The 13,187-nt window shown below is 34.6% G+C and overlaps 1 protein-coding gene across 2 annotated transcripts in view; it reads right to left on the bottom strand.

Annotated features, from left to right (window-relative positions):
• Nucleotides 1–1,937: 1,937 nt before the first annotated feature.
• The window catches only part of LOC135207796 (protein regulator of cytokinesis 1-like), a 90,502-nt gene continuing 79,252 nt past the window's right edge, over nt 1,938–13,187 (bottom strand). The window contains exons 10-15 of one of the 2 annotated variants that reach the window (XM_064239622.1): nt 11,499–11,609; nt 10,937–11,095; nt 10,229–10,369; nt 9,850–9,951; nt 8,104–8,175; nt 4,872–5,009 (exon numbers count right to left, since the gene is read on the bottom strand). In XM_064239622.1, the coding sequence (XP_064095692.1) occupies nt 8,107–8,175; nt 9,850–9,951; nt 10,229–10,369; nt 10,937–11,095; nt 11,499–11,609 (582 nt within the window). In that variant the 3' untranslated portion in view covers nt 4,872–5,009; nt 8,104–8,106. Of the gene's footprint in view, nt 5,010–8,103; nt 8,176–9,849; nt 9,952–10,228; nt 10,370–10,936; nt 11,096–11,498; nt 11,610–13,187 lie in introns of both variants that reach the window. The other variant, XM_064239621.1, reaches the window with a different exon arrangement.

Genomic DNA, 13,187 nt, shown 5'->3' on the forward strand with positions numbered 1-13,187 from the left:
CACTAATGCTTTGAAGAGAACTAAATCCTATGGTAAAAGTTGACACAAAACCTTAAAAAACCTTTGCCTTTAAGGGGGCCGGCCGGAACCCCTATATATGGTGGTATAGGGCGAAAAATGCAGTCATGAAAAAATTCATGGAGCTTCATATGGCAATTGAGAATACATATGAGAAATATTTAGTCAAAATTCCTCTTTCGTAGTTACAGGGTAATTAGTAAACATAACTCAATAAGCCTAATACATTCATCCGTACAAAAAAATGCAATATTTCTTCTGTAACCGTAAATTTTGATAATTATTGGCACAGAAATTGTGAGAAATGGCATCTGTAGAGATTCCGTGGCTTGCAGAAGCGAGTATCTGGTTCAACCATGAATCAGTAGGACCACAGACTTCAAGTAAATTACACGTTCGATTGTTTGTTTGTTTGTATGGTGTTTTTACGTTGCATGGAACCAGTAGTTATTCAGCAACGGGACCAACGGCTTTACGTGACTTCCGAACCACGTCGAGAGTGAACTTCTATCACCAGAAATACACATTTCTCACTCCTCAATGGAATGGCCGAGAATCGAACCCACGACCACCGAGGTGGGACGCCAATACCATACCAACCACGCCACTGAGGCGCTTATTTACACGTTCGAGTTTCACATCGTGACATTCGCTTGTTTTTACGTATGTTTATGTATGTTTCGGCAAGAAGTTCATCGTGCCAATGAGGAAAAGACAAGGAAAACATCTCGCTAACATACAGACGAAGAAAAATCGCTCGAGTATTATTACAGAATATCATAATATACGCGTAGTTAGTGAAGAGAGAGGGGAAGGTTGCCTAGTAACGCCCGCTTCTTGCCTGACAGCACACATCACACTGTGCCCAAGGCTACGATCTTTGAGCAAAAAGATCTTCATTTATGATAAATAACAGAGTTTTGGTTTTTTAATACCCAAAATGGAATATGAAATTCATAATAATCATGATTTATTAAATTGTCTTTGTAAAACGAGAGTACACCTTCGAGTTTCACCTCTGACATTCTCTTGCATTTACGTTTGTTTATCTTTGTTTCGGCTAGAATGTCATCAAGCCAAAGAGGAAAATACAAGGAAAACATCTCGCTAACATACAGAAGAAAATTCGCTGTAATAAGCAGAGTTAGTGAAGGGGAGAGAGGGGGTTACGTAGGAAGGAGTGCCCCATCTTGCCTCAAGCAGTGCCCCAGGCTACGATATATGAGCAAAGGGATCATCATTTATGATTAAATTATGATAAATAAAATAGTTTTGGTTTATTAATACACAAAAAAGAAATATACATTGAAAATAATCATTATTTATTAACATTGTCTTTATAGAAATATGAAGGAAAACTTTGAACGCCTGTATCTCAAAACTATACTTATTGACCTTCAAAATCTATCCTCCTCACCCTCACTTAGTTTTAAAGCTATAACATTGAAATTTGGTATATATATCAGAAAGACATTATAGAACAATCAAATAGAGCCCTTTTTTCCAATTTTTGTTTCGTCTTTTTTTTTTTTTATAAATTTTGTTCTCGTGATTTATAGGGTTTATTTTTTTACCATATTGAAAAATTCATATCTAGCAAAAAAATGACTTTTAGAAAAAAAAACTCCATTTGATTGGAGGTCTACATCAGGTCTATATATGGTAGTAATCCCAGGTCTTAATATTAAATATCAAGGGAGAAGATAGAATTTGAAAAATGGTTATTTTCGGGATAAATTGCCCTGGCGTCACAAAACCAAAGGTCAGAGGCGAAAATCATATGCGGTTTGGAGATGTCCCAAGTCACCTTGTTAAGTGGTGTGAATGTCAAAGTCCTATCGTTAAAAAACGGCATTAGCCGGCGGGCCCCCTTAAGTGGTTTCAAATTACTTGTGGTTTTACAATGACAAAAACAGATGTTAGTGTACATTATCAAGTTTTATTTCGGTTACAAAAAATACAAATATGATTAGGGTTTAAAGCTCAAACAGGAAAAAAGTTATATATATACTACAATTGCAGCTGCTTAACATGTATCTGGACCTGCTAAACTGTAATTTGTACAATAAACGTGAATTATTTGGCATGCTGTCCCTCCTAGTTGTCACATCACAACTATACTCCACAAATGACTATAGAAGAAATGGAAGGAATTTCAGGAGGAAAAGTACACAAAGAAAACACAGGACAAAATACCTAACAAATCCACTCTTTTCAATGACCATGATTATGTTCCAATCCAAACACATGTAGTACATTGTTATAATTATACACTAGCTATAAATCTTGAAAGTTCAACAAACTTTTAAGGCGAATAAAATTTTATGTACAATGAAGCTATTTACACGATAAATAGTTACTGTAAAAAGCAGAACATGTTCTCTAGAAAGTTTATAACTTCACATCTAAATTTTCATTGTCTGAGTTTTTCAAAAGACCCAGGATACAAGTGTTGTCGCCACAGAAAAATTTACTGTACTTTTTGCTTAACACAGGATTTCACACAAAATTTTACCTAACAAACGTAATATGGAAAGTCTACAACAAAAAACAAATGACATCCGGAATGTAACCACAAATGCACAGAAGCAGCCCTCAGAACTAAAAGATAATCTTTTTTATTTATGAATTACAGAAAAAACCTTTGCTATGCCACACTTAGAATCCTACCCTATCACAAGGGACAGTTTAGGGAGCACATATTAGCCCAAATGATCTTTTCCAGGCCCCTGCATGTACTCGAAAAGGCTTTTATAGTTCTTTGTATTACTTTGCCCAGGAACACGAGAAAAGTAAGTCTTTTAACCAACCCCATTAAACTCTGTACAGGCCTTTTATTAACTCTAGAGCTTTCATTTTTCAGTATTTCTACATTGAACTTTTTAACAACATTCAGAAGTTTAAATATACGTATATGTACATCATTTTTACAAATGTCAAAACAAAAACTTACTAGCCATCACTACCAAATCTTTTCAAATCAAAAAACAATATTCATGACCCACTTTTCCGCTTTGAAAATTATGTTAAATCCCGTCCATAAAACTGAAATCATGTCCTTTACAATTAAGTCAGTGACTTGGTTAAACATGTATTAACAGTAAGGTCTTTGAAGACAAGTTGCCTGCAGTCCCAACTGCTTGAACTATTATCACTATCTAAAAATCCCACCTTCCCTGGACTTATTTCAGTATATTCTTGAAAGTTTATTATGTACTTGAACCTTAGGCCTTGACTGCAGATAATGTTAACTCTCTAGTGCGACGAAACTATTAATACAGTATAATAATAATTTTGAACTTTGGCCTTGCATTTACAACTCTCTCTTAACACTTCTAGCCAAACTTCTATGTATCACATGTACATCTCACACCTTCCAAATTGCATTTCTAAAAATAAAGTATAAAAAGAGTTACTATTCACAGTAAAAATCTTCTAAAAATCAATAAGAAATATTAGAGAGAGTTCTGAGCAGGACTTGTAAGTTAAAAAGCAAGAAAAAAATCTTATATACATTATTTACACAGCCTCTAAATAAACATATACTGTAGACACTAGATCCCTCATGTATTCATAATTTTCCCAACAAAGCCAGTCATTTTCTTGAACACCCATCTTTTCTAGCCTTCCTGAATCGAGACTCCAATGCAAAACTTGACATCAGGTTCACATTATATTTTCTCCAATCACTGTACCTCATAAACAACAAAACCCAGATTGTCTTCTAAACTAGACTGACTTATCTACTTATTTTTTCCAAACCAATTATTGACTACAGAAACGAAAATGAGCAGTGAGAAAGATTAATAATACTATAAGCTTAATATTGACACAAATATTTGAAGCAGATTGTCACAGACTTGCGACCTTTGCAAATGCAGTTTGTACATCTTTCTATCTTATGACCAGTAGTCAGGAATGTAACCAAGTCTAGGCCAAGGGTTATTTGTACATCTAAAAACATCAAAAACAGTTGATCAAGCCTGAAAGAAATTAATTATAGCATACTTGTAAAAGATATAGTCAGTGATATATATATATATGCTGTTAGAACTAACCTATGTTATCTGATAGGTAACAAGTTTAATTATATGCGACCACTGAAAATCCTTTGGCATAAAGAAAGGAAGAGTGCTAAAAATCCCCAAAACAATTTACAGTGTACAATATGCCCCAATGCCTGATTTTCTCACTAAATTTGGCCAACATATTTGCATATTATAGCAATCCCACTTGGGATTCAAGTGTCCTGAAAATGAACAAAAAATCAATCCCTCTAACACAGGCATGTTAAACATGTGACCCTTTGCAAGCACATAAGGCCCACATAAAGGATACTGTAATTTGGTAATTTAATGGCCACATCACAGTTTTTATAATTTACATTGGATAAATATGCGTCGTTCACATGAAAACCCCCATGTTTTTCTTTCTTCAGAATGTTTTTTTACACTTGGAAATAGTCTAATACCTTTCAATCGATTTCAAAACCACAAATGTTACCCTCAGTTTAACATGCCTGCTCTAATAATCAAACTACAGTCTATAATATTAACCATGTCCTAAAACCTTGTGCTAGGCTAGATTAGGAAGGTCAATTTATGCCACTTGCTAGGAGAAGAGCTCTGTCTCGATCTAGAGTGTGGAGATTTGAACAACGGTGATGCTCCCGGGGAGAAATTTACTCTCGAGAGGTTTCTTGATTTACCTAAACTGGATGGGGAGAATGGAATGCGAGACGACGACATAGCCTTTGATGACCGTCTGGCTGAAAGTGTCCCACTCAGACGAGGGGAACAACGGGTAGGGGCTCTCGGTAGGGTCTTGGGAGAGCAACGTGTAGAGACTCTTGGCACATTCTTGGGAGTTTTTGGAAGACCTGGTGGGAGACGATGTGGGGACTGTCTATAAATTGATGTTGAGGCCTTGTGGCTACCACTGACAGATGAACTTCTAATGTTATCCTTCTGACTTCGGCGGTGTATGCCCTCCTGAAAATAAAATGCATACGGTACGTAAAAATCTGCATGCAATATGCACAAATGAATATAAAATAGGAAACCCTGCCTAAAATGCCTACAGTATGACACACATTTCTTGAAGCAATAAATTATACAAGATTCTGCACAGGACAACACAGAAATTTATAAGGAATTAGTGCAAGGAACCCTTAAGCACTGCATCTTAAAACTAAGACTGAAGGCCATGGCACAGGCTACGGTCTGAGAACATGATTTGATATTTTAAATTTCTCTGGCTTGAATCAAACTACACCATTCTCTCTTCACTTCACTGGTACTATTCTTCTTTAGGATGTAGATCTCATTGTCCAAACCCGTTAATTAAACAAATTTCTCACCCTACAAATGTTCTGCTTTTAAAGAGAATTTTTCAGAGTGAGGTTAAACAAAGAAACCCTAGCCTCTTAAATACTGTAACAGCATTTTCTCAACTTGATGGTATCTAACTACATAGTTTGATATTTGATATAGAAAAACATGGTTGTCATAAGACAACCACCATCAACAGAATACTGCACCAAACTACATAAAAGTACCCAAGACCCCTTCTACATTCATCATAAAACATAACTATTTATATATATTATACTTTTTACAAGAAACTCAGGTTGTCTTACATTCAAAATGATCTTGATAATGATAATCAACATTACAGTGGTTTAACCAGTCAATGGAGTTACATCTCTAGACCCCTAGGCTTTTAATTGAGTGGAGAAAACTGAAGACAAGAATGGAGGTACCCAGATAGAACGGTCGAGATCAAGGCAGAGAGCGATGCAGGTAAGGTACAAATTACAGTGCATCCCTATGGAGAAATGAAAGTGAAACCGATGCCAAAGTCACAAACAGACAAGGTGTCTTGCATGATTTACAATTAATGTAATAATTTTCTAAGTCCCTTATATATATTATTTGTTCAAGCAAAGAATGTGGCTCAGCAAGACTTGTAGGCTAACTTTCATGACTAAAGAATACACAGGAGTCATGAGACACATTATATGTAATATGTGCTCTCAACTCCTCGTACTTTCTAGTGTCTTGTACTTCTAGCTACAGTATTCTCCATGTATACACTAAACAGTGTACTATTTAGTTATTCTCCACATATACTACACAAATACAGTGGGGCCTCGCTTAGTCGTGGATCAGCAATCACGGATTCAGTTGAGCGGCCAGCAGAAATGTAAACATTGAGTTACGCTTAACAGCACCTTTGTCATTCTTAACCTTTTAGAAATGTTAATAGTAGTAGTGTAATTACAGTATTAATAACATTTGGGAAAACATCAATTTTCAATTCGAACTTCATTATTGTTTTGGTATAAGTAATCTACTTCTCTGAACACTGCAGTCATACTAATGATAATTGTCAGAGATTATCGTATTGTTGTTTGTGATCGGCGACGAAGCGTAAACGTAATAAAACCCTTTTTACCTTATATATTATTGTCATATATTCATAATAAAATGCATCTCTTATATATTATTGGCATATCTTCATAATAAAAAGCCTCTTCAAGGAATAATTCCTTGGGGAATGCATTTTTCAAAAGACAAAAATACACTTTACATGTTTACAGCATGCAATGATTACTTTATTTTGATGTGATTACATTAATATTCCAGTATGGTACTCTAAGCAGTACAGTAACTATTTTTTTTTATTATAAATGTATATTCATTCACGAAAAAAATACCTATGACCACCGTGACGTCACCAAACCTAGTCTCGTTGGTACGAGCAAGATTTTCAAATACTATGGATGCAAATAGCAAAATCTCTCTCTCTCTCTCTCTCTCTCTCTCTCTCTCTCACAGAAAAAAACTATAATACTGATCTATTATTCTGTGATTTACGAAACTCTGCTTCAATACAACTTTTATAGTTGACTCAATGATTATCACATTATAACAGTATACAAAATAATATCTTATCACTATCCATGTTTCATTTCTTATCACCATAAAAATATTTAAAATACAAATTTCATTATGTTATTCTAAGCTAGTAACAGTATTCTCGTCCCAAGCTGCTCTCTCAAGCTATTCAACAGTTACTCTCATCCCAAGCTGCTCTCTCAAGCTATTCAACAGTTACTCTTATCCCAAGTGGTTCTCTCTCTCTCTCTCTCTCTCTCTCTCTCTCTCTCTCTCTCTCTCTCTCTCTCAATGAAATATGAATTACTGTATCATATTATAAACTATTATGTACAAAGTTAAAAATAATAATAATTCCATATATAAATTTGTTTTTTTTAGCAACTAAATTGTTTTCCAAAATAATTCTTTCGGTAATAAACGTCCATCAGCTGATTCTAAACATAAACAAAAGACGAAAATAGATTTTTATTGCTGTATTTTGCTGTTTATACATTAGTATTATAGTTGGGTGCTGTAATCTTTACAGTAAATCATGTTTTTTTATCATAAATATGTTCATTCACAAAATAGATATACTATGTACTTTTAGTTTGGTGCAGCAGCCAAATCATGAAAACAATAAAAGAATTGTTAGGTAATATACTTTTGTTTGCTGATCTGATGAAGGGGAAATTGAAGATAGGAAAGAATAACTTTGAAACTGTCTTGAATTTAGTTTAAGGTGATAGTTGAAGACATATTTGGTGCTTGAACTGAAGTAGGCAGTTATAAACACTGAAATAGTGGTCTTGGGTGGGTTAATTATTAAAGTAGGCAGTTTAAAGCAATTTTTAGGGGGGGTACCAGGATAACACAGGTATTTACTTATCACGGGGGGTTCTGGGCCCTATCCCCCGCGATTATCGAGGCCCTACTGTACTCTTTTAAGATATACACTGAATTTTAATTTTACATTTCTATGGCTAACTGTTATGTACGTGTGAACAAAGAATGAACCAGCAACTATAACCCGTCAGTCAGAAAATATACCAAATAACCTGGAATTTCTCAAAACTAAACTCAAAACCTGCTAAATTTCCTTTTTACATTGAAAACATTTTTCTACCGAGTAGTGGCCCCAATGCTACTTGCTAAAGTACTACACACACCAAAATAACTGTGTTATGAAATCATAATAACAAACCAATTAAATCAGGCCAAGAAATGTCCCTCCCAAATTTGGAGTGCTGCAGGTCCGCCTTGGATTTACATTAGACTGAAAATATGCAACAAGATCAGATTTACATGAAATATTGCAATTAAAACCAGGCCCTGGCCATCATCTGAAAAACAAATACATTTCAAACATCCATAAAAGCAAATAGTAACTCTTGTAGCAGTTGTTAAGCCTCTCTCAAATCAACTTAAATTTCAAACCAAATAAACAGATATTTTACTCAGAGAACTGCATAATTTACTGGTTTATTCACACAAAGTTCCAAACTAACGTGCCCCCTAACAAGATTCTGTTCTTGGTACCAAAAGGTCCAACCAAGTATGTAACAGTTTACCATGAATATGTCCTCTTTTAATCTACCCATCTGATGTTTGCATGGTCCATCATGTGTGATATTAAAGAGTCCAGTGGCATTGCTTTTCATCCATCTTTTCGCAGTCTTCCAGCCACATTATCATATTACTTGATGAAATGAAGATCCAATTTTTGCCTTTCATACTTAAAACAAATATTTCAATCCAGTCTGACAAGTGTCTAGAGGTGTGACTACATTGTTGGTTGAAGTACTTTATACCATATAGGGAGTCACACAAATCTGAATGAGCTGGAGGATCTATAGATATTATGTAACTAGTTTCTTACAAGCAGACTTGTCCAGATACATTGCAGAATCTTTCCAAGGCAAACTATTTGTTTTCAAGTATAAAATACTGATATATGAAAGGTTTTATTTCCAATTTCTCAAATACTATAGCAAAGGTAAGAGTAAGAGACAGAATGAAAATTATGTTTCATCTGCCCTACTCAAATATTTAATGCCTAGGGCAGCTGAAATAGCATAATGAATTTCTGAAATGGGTTGAGGTGGAAAAGAATGACTGTGGAGAGCAGAATTATCTGCTTGTGAATTGGCCCCATTCGAGGAATCCAGAAGAGGGCAATTGTTGAAAAGACAAATAATAGAGAACAACACTTCCACATGAAGACTACGATCTTGATAAATTTTGACTTAGCTGTCCCTTCGGGTATCAATATAAAATTTGCCCAAAGGTGGATTTTATGAATGGTAAAGCGTGATTAGATTTTGGAAGAGTGAAAACATAACTTATGGGATAAAGAAACCTTTTCTGGGGTGGACTGCTCTTCCTGAACACTCGTCATTAAGCAAACAACAAGTTTAAAATCTTACTCTCACATGGTCAGGGGGAAAAAATCACTTGTTCGATATTGGTACATATAAAAAGAACAAACATTTCCAATTCAACATGAACAAGGGCAATGAAGACAAAAAGTTACCCTACTCCATGGTAATCCTGCATTGTCACAACACTATTTACTATCTCTAAATTACAACTTAGAATTGTTCTGACTAGCCTTTTATCTGTGACATATTAGGTGAAATACTCGCAATCCTTAAAACCGTACCAGTTATGAACAAAATATAATTGCCGTAATTCTACCGAGGATACAATACTGAATTCCCAGTACTTTTACACAGAAGAGATTTTTCCTTAATTCATTACAAAACACATCATCTTATGCTCATCCATGATCATTTCCGATGCACTTAGATTCTCTGCAAAAATAGCAATTAAACCAGGATTAAAAGTTATCAATGCTTATGTAAGTGCTAAACACAGAGGATTAGCTATATTCTGTGCTGCTGACTGATGACTAAACATCACTGAGCAATAAAAAAAAAAATGTACTTACAGCAAAATGAGAATATGTTGACACCTCACTGCTGTTGTGTCCCTCCCTAACAGAATTTTGGTTCCTCTCTCGCAGAGCCATCCTAGTTATGTTTTTTGACTTCTGGGGATAAAGAAACATAAAAAAATTACTTACAGAGTGGCTTTTACATACCTTCTCAGTACACATGACAATTCCTTACATCAGTGTCTCAGAAATGCCTTTTAATCAATGATTTTTGTTGTCAATGACCCTGTGGGCTTGCTATATGAGTAAATTTAAACTTCTGAATAATAAATAATCCCATCTACCAACACCTTCTGTCTTGGTTAACCTAAGAAAAAAAAAAAAAAAAAAAAAAAAAAAAAAAAAAAAAAAAAAAAAAAAAAAAAAATCATACCGCGCTCAATGGATGATCTTCACTAACACGCTGTAATTTAGATGTCCTCAACGTGTCATTGGATGGCAGTCGCCTCTTCACAGCAGGTGGCCTTGTTCCCATTCGACTCTCATAATTCAGCCTGCTGACACGCTCGGTTTGCTAGAGATGCAAATCAGAATGAAAATGGTGTAGGAAACTAACAAATGAATACTCTGCTTACTAGAATGATGTACATCAAAATGAAAATGTCGCAAGAAACTTTAGCAAATAACATAACAGCAAAGCATGGACCTTTACAATTTCTAGCAAGTCATGCCTAGGAATTTAAATAGGTAAAAGTTTTTTTTCTGTTATTTAACAGCTCCAGCACAAACATTTAACCCAGATTAATCATGAATTTGGTATAAGCGAATGAGTGAAAGAACAAATCCAAGTTTCAAATGTTAGTGTTCTGGAACGGAATATAAAATTTAGGTTACAATAAAAAGGTTTTAAAAGTGTAACAGCAGGAGAACTTGTTGTTGCACTAAGAAATAACTGTTAGATGGTGGAAAGTAAGACAGAAGAAAGGAAGAGAGGGAATATGAATGGAAGTACAGTAAAAAGAAATGAAAGAAACTGCAGCTAGGGGCTGAAGGGACACTGCAAAGAACCTGAAGTAATAACTACAATGCACTATCCCCCTATGGGAATGTTATTTGTGAAATGCCAACATACAACACTCACCTTTTTCTTCTTTTCATTTTCCTTCCTTTCACGATACTGCCACCACTCATTATCCATGTAATCTCCAATGCTCATGCCCATTACTTCAAAAGTCTTGCCGTGAGCCACCTCCCAACTTAAAATCATGGTAGTGAGCTCTTTTTCAATCAGCGGTAAATCCTGGTGGCAGAGATAAAGAACAAGAAAAATAACAGAATATATCAGTGTGTGTAGATATAAAATGATCCATCTCATATGTTTTAAGCTTATGCAAAACAACAAAAACAAACTATACAAAATTATACCATGGAAAGGGGCTGAACACATAAAAACACCAGCAAATTGTTGGAAATAAGAATGGCCTTTAACGAGAGTAACCTAACATTAAAAAGAAAACCTTGGTAACAAAAACGTGAGGATTAAAAGGCATCAATAAACTGCATAAACTCTGGTACAGGTTTGCAATAATAAAACTACTGCAAACTCATATCTCTAACAAAATCACACTTATATGTAAGTGACCAATACCAATAGATGTTTTAAGAATGTCTTCACCAAGGCAAAACTAAACAACAGTACTCACTTTCTTTACAGTTTTTCTTTGCTTTTCTTCCTTGAGTAGTGCTCCGCCTCTGTTACCGTATCTATTTGGATCATTTGCTCGCTCCTCAAGATCAACGAATTTCTCCCACAACTGGAGAAAAATGCATTAAGTAAAACAAACCATAAAGCTCTGAAATAACACAATTTCACTACAATGGAAACAATATTCTTGATTTAAAAATGCTTCCAAATCAATGGAGTCTTCCAATATGATAATCCTTCAAATTACAATTGTTATGATAATCATTACTAAATAGTAGAACCACATCACTACTCGAAATTTGTCATTTCCATTAGCAACATTCGTCCTTACATAGAAAACAAAGATTCAAGTAAAAATTATGTAAGTATAATGTATGAAGAGGAACACAGAGAGAGAGAGAGAGAAGAGAGCAGAGAGAGAGAGAGACGAGAGAGAGGAGAGAGAGAGAGAGAGAGAGAGAGAGAGAGAGAGAGAGAGCAGAAAACCTAAGAATAACAAAATAGACCACACATATTCTTGATTAACCCTCTTACGCCGGAGCGGTAAATAAAAAATTGTCTCCCGTGTGCCGGAGGGGTTTCGGAGTGAGCGCGGTAGCAGAAAAAATATTTTTTTCAAAAAATCACAGCGCGCTTAGTTTTTAAGATTAAGAGTTTATTTTTGGCTCCTTTTTTTGTCATTGCCTGAAGTTTAGTATCCAACCATCAGAAATGAAAAAAATTGTCATTATCATATATAAATAATGTGATATATGATAGCGCAAAAACGAAATTTCATATATAATTGTACTCAAATCGCGCTAAGAGCAAAACGGTTAAAGGTAACAAGTTACTTTTTTTTTCGTTGTAATGTACACTAAATTGCAATCATTTTGGTATATAACGTACGTATTTCGGAGATTTGTGGCGGAGAATCCGCGCGCGGAGGGAAGGAAAGATTTTTTATTAAATTCACCATAAATCTAAATATTTTGCTAGAGACTTCGAATTTGTTTCAAGATGAAGATAAATGACTGAATATTACTAGACTGTAAGAGTTTTAGCTTACAATTGCGTTTTTTTACCATTTCGGTAGAGTCAAAGTTGACCGAACGTGGTTTTTTTTCTATTTATCGTGATTTATATGCAAATATTTCAAAAATGAGAAAAGCTACAACCTTCAATTATTTTTCTTTGTATTCTAAATGAAATTGCGCACATTTTCATATATAAAACTTTATGTAACGGCTAATTTAAAATGGTGCAAACATTACCACAATCGCACGTATGATTTTTTCGGAAGAGTTAGTAAAGAAAATGTTATTTTTTTCATAAATTCACCATAAATCAAAATATTGTGCTAGAGACTTCCAATTTGTTGCAAAATGAAGGTAAATGCTTGAATATTACTAGAATATAAGCGTTTTAGCTTGCAATTGCGTTTTTCGACCATTTCGGTAGAGTCAAAGTTGACCGAAGGTTGAAATTTTGGCAATTATCGTTATTTATATGAAAATATCTCAAAACTGATAAAAGCTACAACCATGGGTTGTTTTTAGTTGTATTGTGCATGAAATTGCACACATTTCCATATATAAAACTTTATATAACGGCTAATTTTAAAATGGTGCAAACATTACCACAATCGCATGTATGATTTTTTTCGGAAGAGTTACCGCGCGGACGTAAGGAAAAAGTTTTTTCATAA

This window comes from Macrobrachium nipponense, chromosome 34, assembly GCF_015104395.2.
Source record: "Macrobrachium nipponense isolate FS-2020 chromosome 34, ASM1510439v2, whole genome shotgun sequence".
NCBI lineage: Eukaryota > Metazoa > Arthropoda > Malacostraca > Decapoda > Palaemonidae > Macrobrachium > Macrobrachium nipponense.